Source organism: Eretmochelys imbricata, chromosome 3, assembly GCF_965152235.1.
Source record: "Eretmochelys imbricata isolate rEreImb1 chromosome 3, rEreImb1.hap1, whole genome shotgun sequence".
In the NCBI taxonomy this organism is placed as follows: domain Eukaryota; kingdom Metazoa; phylum Chordata; order Testudines; family Cheloniidae; genus Eretmochelys; species Eretmochelys imbricata.
The window spans coordinates 159288067-159302841 of record NC_135574.1 but is presented as its reverse complement, the minus strand read 5'-3'; the positions used below and the strand labels follow the sequence as shown (position 1 = coordinate 159302841).

Here is a 14775-nt window from a genome sequence, read left to right as displayed (position 1 = left end):
ACTGAGATCATCTCACTCCACAAGAAAAACATTCACTATGCTTCATAGGGCAGAGTGTCATCTGCTGTCATTTAAAGCGCTGTATATAAAATGCAGCTGACTGGTTAAGAAGGGAAATAGATCTATAAGTATGATGTCTAAACAAATAGGTATTTGGAAATACAATTCAACAACTAAGGAGTCTCATGTCTGCTCTATTTGCACTAAGCCATAACTTTAAAGTACCCAAGTTTTACTCCAGACAGATGAATCCAGGGGAAAACAGTAGCTGACCATCTGTCCTTCAGATGAAGGTCCCTTCAGGGGGTCTGCTTTATGCATTTCCTTTCTGCCCATATCTAATCATAAGGAACTCTTGAGGTTTTGATTGAAGTTGCACCCTGCTGGTCAAGCTTTTTGAAAACATCTGGTAATCCTGTTGGTTAGGAAACTTGCACATCTTCCATCTTGCAAAGACTTCTGTTCTCAGGTTTCAATGACTCTGCAACAACTCTGTCCGATTACCTGGCTATTGAAAAAGACAGGATGAAGAGGAAGGGATATTCTGAGAAGGTAATCAATATCCTGATGGCATTCAGAAAGCATTCCACTAATATTCTGGGTTTAAGTAAAAATAAAACACTGACAGATACCGTTTTTCTTTCTATGAACGCTTTGAATGTGAGGCAGCATTGTATAGTGGTTAAAATGCTGAACTTCAATTCTATTCCCAGCTCTGCCATTGACCTGTTGGGTTACCTTAAGCAAGTTGCTGCACCTCTGCCTCAGTTTCACCCTCTGTTCATATGAAGTAAATATCATGATTCCCATTGTTAAAGCATGTAGATAGCTAGTGTTAAGTGCTATATAAGAGCCTGGTATTTCTGTTCTGACAGCTGAGCTCAGAAGAGATATTCTAGGCCTGAGATTTGGGAATTGACACTTGGAGGAATCAGAGTAGCAGCCGTGTTAGTCTGTATTCGCAAAAAGAAAAGGAATACTTGTGGCACCTTAGAGACTAACAAATGTATTTGAGCATAAGCTTTCGTGAGCTACAGCTGTAGCTCACGAAAGCTTATGCTCAAATACATTTGTTAGTCTCTAAGGTACTTGGAGGAATAGCATTTTTGGTGAGGGGTCCTCTATTTGAACTTGCTACTTTTGTTGGTCTTCAGGGGTCTAGGTTTGCTGACCTTCAAGCCACAGTGATGGCCCATCTCCTTACTTAGGTTCTTGTCTGTGGTGGGTTTGTGTGTGATGGACATTCTTATCTGAAGGACTGGGTAGGGATGATGTGGCTGTAAGTTATTTTTTGAACTAGTTTTGGGATGGATTTGTTGCTGCCAGTTGTAGACAATATGTTAGATTGTGGTTTTTTAAAATGTATTTAAACATAAATGGATCTAGAGGCTTGAATAATGGACACTTTTTTTTAAACAGTGGGACAATAAATGTGTACATCTTCAGTTTTCTATACAGCTGTGATATCCTGGAAATGAGCTCAAGTTCAAGTTACTGCCACAACAAGGGTGGTTGGAGTGAATGATCCAGGATTAATCTCCACATGTACTCACTGAAGACAATGTTGTCATGAACTCGGGTACTTATAACCAACTTCATATTTAGCAGGTTGTATGGCATACTTCCCTTTTCTGTCTACATCCAAAACATAAAGAAAAAATGGTGCAAGCTGTACACTAGAGCTTTACTATTCCAGAACTAAGAACTTCAGGAAATCTATGGCTGTTCATTTTACTTCATTGTAGAATTTAAAATAAGGCCTTGATAATTTCTATAACAAGATGGCTCAAATAATCTGAAACAGAAGCTTTATAAAGTATAGGGGAGCTCCAGGCTGTGGTGCAGTGTATCTAAATATTTTGCATACTTTCTCTCTCATATGATCTCACTGCTTGTCAAATCTCTCTAGTGAAGATAGGCAGACGTGATCTGTGCTACAAAGGAAAAGCTGCTAAATCTGTGAGATTGTGTCAACCACTTCAGTTGTCTACAGAAAAATTAATGAAAATATATTTTTAATTTCTGTAAAGCTTTCACATGGTTGCTCTGCATGTGGTGACTTACATTATTCTTTCTAGTTCCAATTCTTCAGTTTCATTGAGATTTTTCTGGAAGAACTTTAAAGTGCTCAGTTTGGTGCATGGAATATACTTGACAGGTTTGAGGTCTGCCGCAGACTTATGATAGTAGGAAAATCCTCTAGTGAGGCTTGGTAAACATGATCATTATGAACAGATTAAATTTACATTTTAAAAGTAATGGTTGTTTTGTCCATTCAAATCACTTGCATTCAGAAACTTTCTTGAGGAAATAGTATAGATCATTTCCAACATAGTAATGCTATTTTGCTTGCTACTGCTGGCTAGAGGAAAACCCTTCTGTTTGAGACTAATCTTCCTATGCTGATTTCCAAAACTGGTCCTTGAAAATAATTCCTGGCCACATCTAACAAAGTAGCAACTGGCAAAGTAAAGGATATTTTTTACTAATTCATTCGGTTTCATATTTACTAATACTTTTAAAATGGAGGCTAAAACTTTCAAGTGGAAATGTAAATTTTCTGTTGTGCAATATAATATAGAAATTGCGATTTAAATAGGGCTCTGTCTGTCACGGATTCCGTGACTTTCCACAACCTCTGTGTCTTCTGCAGCAGCCAGAATGGCTGACCCCAGGGCCGCCCAAGCAGCTGGTCCCGGGGACAGCCACACCGCTGCCAGCCGCTTGGACGGCCCTGCAGCCAGCCATGTGAATTTTTGTTTATCGCCCGTGACCTGTCCATGACTTCTATTAAAAATACTCATGACTAAATAGTCGCCTTATGTTTTAATGAAGGAGGATGGGCTTTATCAGGTATAATATATAGATTCAGACATTCTTTTCTCAATTGCTGTTGGCACTCCTGATCAGTTTGCATTCAGATTCAAACTTGTGATAATTAGCACAACTGAAGCTAAGTAATATACAGGAATTAAGTTTACCACAGCTGATTTTTTTTCTGTCTGCAAAAGAGAGATGCTTGTTCTTATTTTTACCTATGTAAGGTTAATAAACCCCATACTTAAATATCTCAATTTATCCTGAGTGCAGCTCAGATTACTTTTTGAGGGCTACTGCCTGGGGGATAGCTGAACACACTAGAAAATATTTTTTTATATATATACCCTAGATGTCAGTATAAACTTGATGATGAATATTCTCACATATCTTGCAATGAATCTGTCCACAAAAATTGTATTAAGATTATTTCTTTGTCTATTGTACTATTTTAATTAAACAGTGACAAACTTCACAATGTATTTGCCAGAAAAATCTCTATCTTTTATATAAAAAGAAAAGGAGTACTTGTGGCACCTTAGAGACTAAGAAATTTATTTGAGCCACAAGTACTCCTTTTCTTTTTGCAAATACAGACTAACATGGCTGCTACTCTGAAACCTATCTTTTATATACTAGCTTTTGCCATGTATAGTAACACTAGAATTCAAGCTTCTTATATTTGAAACCAGAATTCTTTAGGTGGTATTTTAGGTATTCATACAGCACTGTGTAGGTGACTCCCTGCTTCTGGACCAGAGTAATACTTCTGAGAGGTTGTCTTGGAACAAATATGGTTTAATTTAGCTGCCATAAAGTTTCCTTCAAATTGATTTTTTTTTTCTTTTCAAACACCAACACTTTAAACTGACTACTTAGCTGACTCCATCGATGAGTGTGGGGGAGAACTGCACTAGAATTAAAGATCAATGGTTCTTCATGTTACCTTTCAGGAATCCTTTTTTTCCCATGGATCTTCCTAGTCTTCAGCAAGTACTAAAGCGCACAGAGCCTGAGAGGGCAGCACAGTATACTAGCTCTTAAAGCGTTAGACTGTCAATGATTATGCACTTTTTGATTCTCTAATAGTGCCCCAGATTTTATCTCAGTTCTTTTCAGAGACAAAATAATAGTGACTTCCACCTAGTTTTTTCCATTCTGTTAAATACGGAGAACAAATTTTGCTCCCTGTAAATCTTTCTGCAGCTGTCCCGTGGCCAGTGTACTTGTTAATAGGAAAATGTGAAACTGTTCAGAATATATGGTAAATACTGACTTGAAAATCTTGAGCCCAAATGTGGGCATGTGTCCCTGAAGACAAATGCGACCTTATATTTAAGAGGTGTTTATGCACCATTCTTGTAGTGTCTAAAATGAACAAAATGGAACACAAATCTTTTGGCTTAGACTGCAGGTTCATACAACAGGTGCTCAAAGCTTGTTAAATAGAGTTCTTTTTAGTGAAAATACCAAATAAATGTAGTGTTGAGACTGACAAACCAGTAAATTCAAAGTAGATGTTGATGTTTCAACCTTAGAAGTTAAATGTAATGGGAAACGCAGTTGAGTCAATCCTAGACTTTTGTGCTGAATGCCCTCACTAACCACTATGGGGGCTTTTGGCACATACATTTTAACTTCTCTTTAAAAAAACAACACACACGCACACAAATACTCCCCCCCCCCCCCCCCCATGGAAATATTGTGCTGTTTTGTGCCTACTAGAGACTGAGCTCCTATTGCTGACAATTAATTTTCAGACATCTAGCAAATTGAGCTGCTAAGAACTTTCAGAGAGGAGCAGCTAGTTTTTAAATTCTTTCTTTAAAAATATATTTCTCTGCTGAATGCTCTCCATTCAGCAGAGAAATGTGGGGGCATTCAGCACATACATGTAGCCTTAAAAGAATCTCCACTTCCCTTTTCTAGTCAACCTTTGAAGAGGCAATATCAATTACTGATAAGCTGAAAACATGACACGTTAAAATATACCAGTTGTAATTTATATACTGGCTATTCAGTTTACAAATACCTTATAAAATATATTTAAAAATCTTCAACATGTTGGCTTTCTGTTTTGTAAAATATCTGTTTTGTGCTAAGACCTAGACTCAGTACTGTGTGATCTTTGTAATTAAAGACTCCATTAGAAATGGAGAAATATTTTTTGATTAAAATAATTTTATTTACGCTTTTAAGGAAGCATTATTGACACTGGTCAGTTTAAAGTGAACAGAAATGTATCTGAGATGCTTTAATTCTGCATCTCATGGTTTTTGTCTTAATAAAATTTTCCATGTATATGCTTTTTAAAATTTCAACTTCTGGCTCATAGGTCTTTGGCATTTTTGAGAGATTAAAGTATTTATGACCCATCGGAACCTCTGTACATAAAGTTCAGCCCAGGTACATGTAGGTGCAGCTCCCATTGAAGTCAATAGGAATTGTTTTTGCTTACACCAGGACAGAATTTGGCCCAGTGATATTTTTTGTATAAAGCCACAAGATGATAGCTAGTGGCAGCATAGCTCGTTAAGGAACAGCCATATAATGGGAGTAGCCATCCCTGTGCTTTCTCGGGCATCCCTTTCCCAGGATTGTAGCCCGATCTATAAATAATATATTAATTATATTGATTACTTAAGAATTCTAAGTTTGATGATTGACAAGTTCTTGTCCCATGATCAGGCCCAGTATTATTAAAATTACTATATAGTTGCGAACCCAGATGTGCACAGCTGCAACACTCACACTGTAGGCCTCTTCTGTATTTACAATAATTTATTAATATATTAAGCAAAGTCACAAACACTAAGTCAGTAAGGTAGATGGGGAGAATACAGAAAGTACATCTGAACATCCATACACCATCCCTTGCAGACCAGTCTGAGATGTTGGCCATTATCTTCTTCCTCACCATTGCCTTCCTCTTCGTCACCAGAGGCCATCATTCTGACACCTCCCAAAGGCTACATCTCTCTCTCCCCTATTGTGCACAGGCTGGGATACAGCTTTTTATAATATGCTGATGCCACCATGTCTAATGCATATTCAGTAAGGATTTCTCCTCTCTTCTTTCTTAACGCTAATAAAGTTGGGGTGCCCTTCTTCTATAGGTTAGTATATTAATGATCTCAACTTATTATCATATATGTCAGTTCGTTGCCCTGGCACTCTTGTGTTTGGATGTTCTTTCAAAAACTTTTCAAAAGCTGGTGTTAGCTCATGTTTCTATGGTTGGTCCCCTTACAATCTATTTCCAGTTCCCCAAAACTTAGGGGTTACTATTGGGCCATTTATCTATGCCAAAGTTAATGGGCCTCAAGCCTTATGCCAACTGCTGAAGCTAATAAAGATTAATAAACAGGATATAGGCCTATAGGTTCCTTGCATTACTGCTGAATATAATAAAGACAGAATATGATGAAGGCAAGGCAGTGAATATAATTAAGTCCTCCACTTGACAGGGCTCGTTAACAATCACCCTATCTCATAAATTTAGGGATTTATCCTTTGCTTAAACCTGTGCTTTTTACATAACACAATAGATGAGATAAAGGGGAATTGCCACCCTTGGGGTGTAACAAATTTTGACCCTCTGACCTTGCACTCAAATTGAGCATAAAAAGATCTTTGATATTTGGTTTTACACAATACTGACCATCTCCACTATATGTCATCCTTCTCATAAGAGCATCATGCTTGGTTAGACTGCTAGGCTACCAACGACGATGACAATGGATTCTGTTGGTATCTTCCTTCTAGCCACATGGTGATGTGTTCACCTCAGCCATATCGTATCTGCCAATGTACTGATACCCCTTTTCAGAGCAATACGCCATCAGTGGAATTTCACCTTCTTGTCAGCTGTTTGAAGTGGGCCACCCTGATTACCACTACAAAAGTGATTTTTCCTCCTGCTGATAATAGCCCACTTTAATTGAATTATCTCTTTCGAATTGGTAAGGCAACCCCCATCTTTTCATGTACTCTGTGTATTTATATATCTTCCTACAGTATTTTTCACTCCATGCATCTGATGAGGTGGGTTTTAGCCCGCAAAAGCTTATGCCCAAATAAATTTGTTAGTCTCTAATGTCCCACAAGTACTCCTCATTGTCTTTCACCTAGTATACTCTTTACAATTTGATAGGACCTACTAGGGGTTGGCTTCCTTGATTCCACTACTGGAATGGGGAACCAATTTGACCATGGCGACCCCTTTTAGATACTTTTTTTTTCTAATGTATATTTGTACATTGACACCATTAGCTCAGGCAATAACCTCAATACTGTCCCATGTTTTGATTATTAGTCTTCCCCAAATTCAGTATACTGCCATCTGGGGATGAGATCATATTGCTCTGAAGATGACACCAGTGCACCAAACGGTATCCTTACAACGGGCTGCTGCTGTTGGCTCCAGACCACAGTTACTACAGAGTTAGAGTTCACCATCTGGAGTTTTACAGAAAAGTCCTTTTTCTCAGCTTCCTTCATATGGTAGTCAAATACTGGAGCTCACAAGTCTGCATTTAGTTGGCCAGGCATCTCACCAAACCGACTATCAGGACATCAGGGCTGCTGCAGAGGAGGAATAATGCTGTCAGGTACATGGTCCTCTGAGCCGGTTTTGGCTTGGGTCTCGTCGCCTCTGAGGATCGTTTTCTGAATATCTGTAAAGACATGTCCCTTTCCTGGTACAATGTTGTGGGACTTGATGTTATGGGCATTTACCAGCTTTTGATTTGATAATTTAATTCCTTTTACTATCCCTGAAAATCTGAGGTGTTTAAGGGATCCTGTTTCCATCATGCTCCTTTTGTGGCAAATAACTTAGCTTAAAGGATTCATTATACATTTACAGTGATCTATTGCCTTGCAAACATGAAAGCGGTTTGCTAAAGCAAGAGAGTGATATAAAACAACCAAGTGCTCCTCCATATGTGAGGGTTAAACAATCTGAGCAGTGAACCCTCAAAAACAAAATACAAGAATGACACACATTCTACAAGGGCAAAACCCAAAACAAATAAGTCAGCAAGATTTCTTCCCAGTATATTGTGCAGAACAGAAATACACACACACAGTTACTTGTTGGGGTGATTATCTTGATAACCCCAACCCCATGTTACTTTAGCTAGAACCTGTTTTTTTAATTTTTTTCTTTGTTTGATTATGATAACCAAATTATATATTGTAACATTATAAAACTGTTCTAATAGCTCTAATATAGTTATTAATCTTACATTAATATTATGGTAGTTTGCTCAGTGAACTTCTGAATTTTAATCTGGGTCCTGACAAACTCCAAATCAAAATTTTATTTATATTTATATATATATTAGTTACAATTAATTTTTTCATTGAGACAAATATACTTATATTTGACTGACATTTGCAAAAATGGAACTACCATTGCTGTCTTATAGGAACATGCACATGGTGGTTAAACCCTAATTCTAATATTGAAACTGTGTGGTACCATCAAATTATTTTCCTATTAACTTTTTTATTCACACCTTAGCGCACAAAAATATTGTTGCAACAATTTATCAATCTAGTCACATGACATAAAACATATAACCATCAAACAAACAAGTAATCCCAACATACCACCAAACCATACCACCAAGGGAATAAACATTTTTGCTTAGAGCAGTGGTTCTCAACCAGGGGTATCAGAGTAACAGCCGTGTTAGTAAAAAGAAAAGGAGTCCTTGTGGCACCTTAGAGACTAACCAATTTATTTGAGCATGAGCTTTCGTGAGCTACAGCTCACTTCATCTGTCTTCGCAGAAAGAAAAGGAGTACTTGTGGCACCTTAGAGACTAACCAATTTATTTGAGCATGAGCTTTCGTGAGCTACAAGCTCACAAAAGCTCATGCTCAAATAAATTGGTTAGTCTCTAAGGTGCCACAAGTACTCCTTTTCTTTTAACCAGGGATATGCGTACTACTAGGGGTACACAGAGGTCTTCTAGGAGGTACATCAACTCATCTAGATATTTGACTAGTTTTACAACAGGTTATGTAAAAAAAACAAACCAGCAAAGTCAGTACAGACTAAAATTTCATACAGACAATGACTTTTATTATACTGCTCTATATACACTGAAATGTAAGTATAATATTTATATTCCAATTGATTTATTTTATAATTATATGGCAAAAATGAAAAGTAAGCAATTTTTCAGTAATAGTATGCTGTGACACTTCTGTATTTTTCCGTATGATTTTGTAAGCAAGTAGTTTTTAAGTGAGGTGAAACTTGGGAGTACGCAAGACACATCAGACTTCTGAAAGGGGTACAATAGTCTGGAAAGGTTGAGAACCACTGGCTTAGAGCAAGTCCAGGAAACCTGAAGTTTGAAATCATTAATTGTTCTGGGTTTACACCTTGGTTAGCCTATAAAATAAGTTTAACAATTTAGTCAGGAGCCAAAGGTGATTTCCTTGAGTCTTTAAATCCTAGATTAAAACACAAGTGGGTTAAAAAGAAAAAAAATATTAATATGTGCTTTATTATTTAGGAAATATAAAGGGAAAATTGCAATTAGATAAGTTGAACAATTTACTTTGATGAATTAGGACCTATAATAACAACCACGGTTTATATTGTGGGTAGCAAAGTTTGCTACATTTTGATTGTTAGAAGCTTCAGTGCTTCCTTAAAAGTATTATTTCTGTGTAAAGCAGAAAAAGATTATACTTCCTGGCTTTCGTTCCCTTGTTGGGTAAGTCCAGAACTGCAACTAACTTGCTACCTATTTTTGGAATAATAATGCACAGTCGATTAGTTAAATTAGGAATATGTTCATTAATAACTTGAGCCACAATTTGGCTAATAAAAACATGCAAGTAACAAAACAATATAAATAACATTGAATTTCACCCTCTCTCCTTTTCCTACTGCCTCCCCCACCAGTTGCGGGTTAGAAGGGTAGTAAGCAGGGTTTGCTTTACCTTGTACACATACATTAGATATAGCCTTGTCTAAAAGGATGCTGAACCTTGTAATTAGATGTTTTATGGGTCCCTAATTTTAATATTATTTTGCCAGATTCAGGTTAGAAGCAATTTGCTTTGCCTGCTTCGCCTTTTTTTCCCCAGACACACATCCTCTTCAGCTTTTACAGCAACATGTTAGCTGTTGGTGGCTTTGTTGCTGAGGATTATTTAGAAATTACAAATTAAAGGCACAGAGACTGTTAGCCTGGCAGGTTATAGGATATGAGCTACAAAATGCATTATTACGGTCTCTAAGATCTGCGGGGAAACAAAGCTTTTGGTATTTTCTGGTAAGTAGAGGGTTTTTCCCTTGTTTCTTTGATACTTTTTATTCAGCCATTCCTTTATATTACTATTTAATTTAGTTTCCTGGATTATTAACACCTTGCTTTGGTGGAAGTTGGCCTTATACTTACCGTTCTCATTTTCTATTTGAGTAATTATCCCCTGATAGGCATTAAGGCATTGTAACATAGCTTCCTGTACTTTCCCCCACTACTACATTGAACATATCACATATTAAACATTACATTGAACATATGATCAAACCCCACAAGTTAGGGTGATTAAAAATAGCCTGGCTATGTTTCATTCATAAAAAACCTCCAGGATATTTAGTATATTTTTATGCTGTATTTTGGTTAATAACAGAAGTCTCGTCTGAATCTGTTTTGCTCACTTTAACCCTAAACTGTATTGGTTAGCCTAATATCTAATTTCTAACAGTGCACAATAAACACTTAACACTATACATATGTGAAGGCATCCCTCCTTAAATAATTAACCCCTTAATAACAGGTTTCAACAATTACTTGAACAAGTCCCAAGAAAAACACAGGGGATAAGGGTTCTCTCTCTCTCTCTCTCTCTCTCTCTCTCTCTCTCTTCACTCGATGGCTAACATGCTTTTAGCTAATATTTACCCTGTCAGGACCCACCGAGCAGCCCAGGGCAAGCTTGCGGTACACGGATCAGGACACAGGCGGGAGAGCTGAAGGGACTGAGATAAGGTAGCACGAACCTGTGCAGGTTCTGAACTGCTGTGGCTTTCCTGGCGGCAATTAAAACATAAATCAAGTCTCCTGCCACCTCAAAGTGTGGATCACTGGGCCCCAATGCAACTGTAATTTCAACTTCAGGTACCTCTACATTACTACACAATTCAACTTACAAAACCCCTGTAATATGTGTATAAAGGAATCCCATTTTTGCGAGATTCTAAACCCTAATGACTACTCAGTAATACCCCGTGAGGATGATATCAGAGGGCAATGAGACTGTTGTCCCATATCACCACACATGCATCCTTACACAGTTACAATTTCCATGGAAACCTAGTGGTGGGAGACAGGTGGTTACCCACGAGGATCCTACTCTGCCTGTGGCATGCCAAGTGAGTCTGATGGTCAACACCAATACCATGTTAATTTAGCTCAAACCTGTGGTTTTTTTTAGATTTTTCATGGTTTGCTTATGATAACCAAACAATATATATTGTTACGTTATAAAACATTTCCATAAGGTTGAAAATTCTTGCCTATGAAAACCCCTGCTACGCAGTGGGACAATTCCCAAAAAAGTCCAAGATCAGTCTTTGTCCCTCTGCACTCCTTCAGACTTCTCTGAGAGAAAATGCTCTGGCGAAAAGCTTCTAGATGTGAAATTAACTGCAAAGTGGGGTTTTGTCATCTTTGATATATTAAACAACTTTTGAAATATCTGGTCCTACCTCTCTTTGGAGGATATGGCTGAGACCATTAGTGGACATAAATAACGAGTCTTTAAACATGAGCCTTTAAACTGAACTGCTGCTAACTTCTATTAACATGAAGGAAGAAGTGATACAGATTTGAATGAGTGTTGAAGTTGCCTTTTTTATAACAGGATCAGTAAAGGGCAAACAATTTTATTTTGTATTGTAGTTGACATTTTATCCAATTTAGGATTAGTTTGCAAATCAGAAAGAATAAAAACTAATCTTCCACCATTGAACAAGCACAGACTGACTAATCATGAAAACAACTTGGTTTGAGACATTTGAAGTTTCCTTTGTTCTGTATTTTAAAAATAGGTTTGTAAGCGAATGGACTTGGTCTGCCAGCGAATGTTAAATCAGGGATTTCTGAAAGTGGAAAGATATCACAACTTGTGTCAGAAACAGGTTAAAGCACAACTTCCAAGGTATGTGCCAATTACAGCTATGCGTTCCAAATACTATATCTTAAAACACGTAAGTAAGAACACAGTAACATTATTTCTTAAGTGTAAAGCTAAGTCTGTAAAAGTTTACTTCAGTTATCTAGTTAAATTAATATATTCTAGAAAAACATTGACAATATTTTGGCTGTAATTGGAATTATCTGGTTTAGGTGGTAAAATTCTATGGGTTATTTTTCTTGCAAAAACACTTAGCCGAACCCTAAAGTCTGTTTGTATAGATAAATGTTATCCTATTTTGTTTTGTATCCTGTTTTGCTTCCCAGCCTGTCAGGAACTGAAGTGCTTTCAGAAGAGAGAGGAAGTGTCCAGTATTACTCAAAATCAACTCCTCTGGCAAACCTAGGAGCTCTGATAACTTGCTCCAAAAGGAGTGCCAACTAACTTACCTTGGCTAAAAGGATTTTTACCTACCTGTGCAATTGGGTAGACGTGAAACACGTTTTTCATGTTACCTGGGATTAGAAAGTCATGATCTAATTTTGCATGTTTTCTTTTCATGTATTTTTCAGCTAAGGGCCAATCAGCAAGTGCATGGACACAGTATCCACTAACATAATTTGGAGCTGGATCATGGGCATTAGAAGACAATGTTTGTCTCTAAGTGAATGAGAGAAGCTGCCTCTCACTTCTAAAACCTGATAATTCAGCCTAATTTATTGTCATGATTTAAATGGTTTCATTTTATTTCATGATTGTTACCCAGCATCAAAAAAGCTTGAACAGTCATCAGTTCCCTCAGCTCAGATGAAGCTTGGGACTGAGGAAGCATGGAGGCTGAATTGCTGTTTATTAGTGGTGGTGGTGTTTAGGTCAGTTACCAGAACACAAATGAGTAGTGATGACAAAATCACATTGAAGCACTCTGCCCCGCTGCATTGCTTTAAGACTACTCCTTCTAGTCCTTTAATATTTTTAATCTTGGAATTTTTTAAAAACTAAGATGCCTTTACTTATGCATATAATTTGGATAATTTTTTTTTCACAGTAATGATTCAAGGAGAACCAAATTTGACAAATAGATCTAAAAATTATTCCAGTGTTTAGCAAACATGCAGAGTCGTTTGCTAGCTGGTTCTTTCTTGACAGCTGCAGCAATCTCTTGAGAAGGACAAAATTACTGGAAGTAATTGTATTTCTTTCTGAGTCTCAGCAGGTAAATGGCCATGTGATACAAGATTCAGAAACTCTGACTAATACACCTGATGCTGCCTGTTGGATCTTGATTTACATCTGGGCTCTTAAGAACAGAAGGATTTAAAAGAACTACTGTTGCAATACTTCAGTTTTTGGTGGCTTAAAATTGCTAAGTCTGTGGTGTCATTTAATGGTTTCTGTGTGCTTTCTTCTAGGCGAGAGTCAGAAAGAAGAAACCATTCATTAGCTCGCCATGCAGACATCCTTGCTGCTGTAGAAACAAGGCTCTCTCTGTTAAATATGACTTTCATGAAATATGTGGATTCCAATCTCTGTTGCTTCATACCTGGAAAGGTAAAATATAAAATTGCTTGCTTGTATGAATGTGTGCTGTTGCTAAAAAATCATATTCCTGCAATTTTAAATTATTAACAGCTGTAGCTGCCTAAAAACATAGTATAGTGCATCATTCTGGATGTACTTAGACATATTATAGGGAGCCTATGTACTGTAATGGCTACCCTATGAATAGATGTGCTTGTCTGAATGAGTTGTTTTTTGGCTTTATATTAATGTTTCAACATAGAAAATGGGTGTTTTTTTGTTTTAAATGAACTCAGTATGCCACTCGTGGATCATATTTCTAATAATAAATGTGTTCATTTAAAGAAATCCTTAAAAATGCTTGAATTGGTCACTGTTCTTTGCAGGTTCACTTTTACTGTTCATATGTGTGCTACTGAGACCTTTGAACAGATAGAACTCTACTTACAGTTTATTCCTTAAAAGTATGTAGATGCTGTATGTAGAGTTTGAGTAGTCCGGACTTACAAACTGTAAACACCAAACTGGAGGCCATTCCACCACAAACTCTTGTCACCCAGATTATCCTGTGCAATATTTTTGGTACACTTCTGTAAAAAAAAATATATATATTTAATGTGTTCCTAACACCATCTGTTGAGTATCAGTTGATATTAAGCATTTTAGGCCAAAGACAAATTGAACTTGAGTTTTTTCAGTAGATGAGAGGAACACTTGTTTTTCCCTAAAAATAGAAATACCATTGGCATACCTTGTATAGCTATTTTAGAATATATTATCTGTGGTGGTGCAGCACCTAGCATATATGTTAGACCTAAACAAAACAAGATGGTATGTCAAAATCTAAGCATATATGTTCAGCTTTCATGTAAATTTGCTGTTTATTTCCACTGCAGTGTTTCATAGAATATCAGGGTTGGAAGGGACCTCAGGAGCTCAAAGCAGGACCAATCCCCAGTTTTTGCCCCAGATCCCTAAATGGCCCCCTCAAGGATTGAACTCACAACTCTGGATTTAGCAGGCCAATGCTCAAACCACTGAGCTATCCCTCCCCCTATGTGTATGTGACACAATAGATTAAGCTAGTTATACAGTCACTAGCATGGTGTTCATAATCACATCTGTCATTGGCAAACGCCTTCAGGTGTCTATTTCCCCATCACCATAGTATCTGAGTGCCTCGCAAGCATTAAAGCACTATATCTTAGTCTACATTAGAAAATTTTGCTGGCAAAAACTGTCAGCTAGGAGTGTAGAAAAAAAATCATA

The 14775-nt window shown here is 37.2% G+C and overlaps 1 protein-coding gene and 1 long non-coding RNA gene across 4 annotated transcripts in view; one reads left to right on the top strand and one right to left on the bottom strand.

The window, feature by feature from the left end:
* Positions 1 to 14775, top strand: part of FBXO28 (F-box protein 28) — a 29792-nt gene that overhangs the window by 8281 nt on the left and 6736 nt on the right. Inside the window, exons 2-3 of the mRNA XM_077813701.1 lie at positions 11900 to 12009; positions 13398 to 13536. Coding sequence (XP_077669827.1) covers positions 11900 to 12009; positions 13398 to 13536 — 249 coding nt within the window. The remainder of the gene's footprint in view (positions 1 to 11899; positions 12010 to 13397; positions 13537 to 14775) is intronic.
* The window catches only part of LOC144263078 (uncharacterized), a 32819-nt gene continuing 31438 nt past the window's right edge, over positions 13395 to 14775 (bottom strand). For all 3 annotated transcript variants that reach the window (XR_013345709.1, XR_013345711.1, XR_013345710.1), the window contains exons 5-6: positions 13955 to 14096; positions 13395 to 13528 (exon numbers count right to left, since the gene is read on the bottom strand). This is a non-coding gene — a long non-coding RNA (uncharacterized LOC144263078). The remainder of the gene's footprint in view (positions 13529 to 13954; positions 14097 to 14775) is intronic.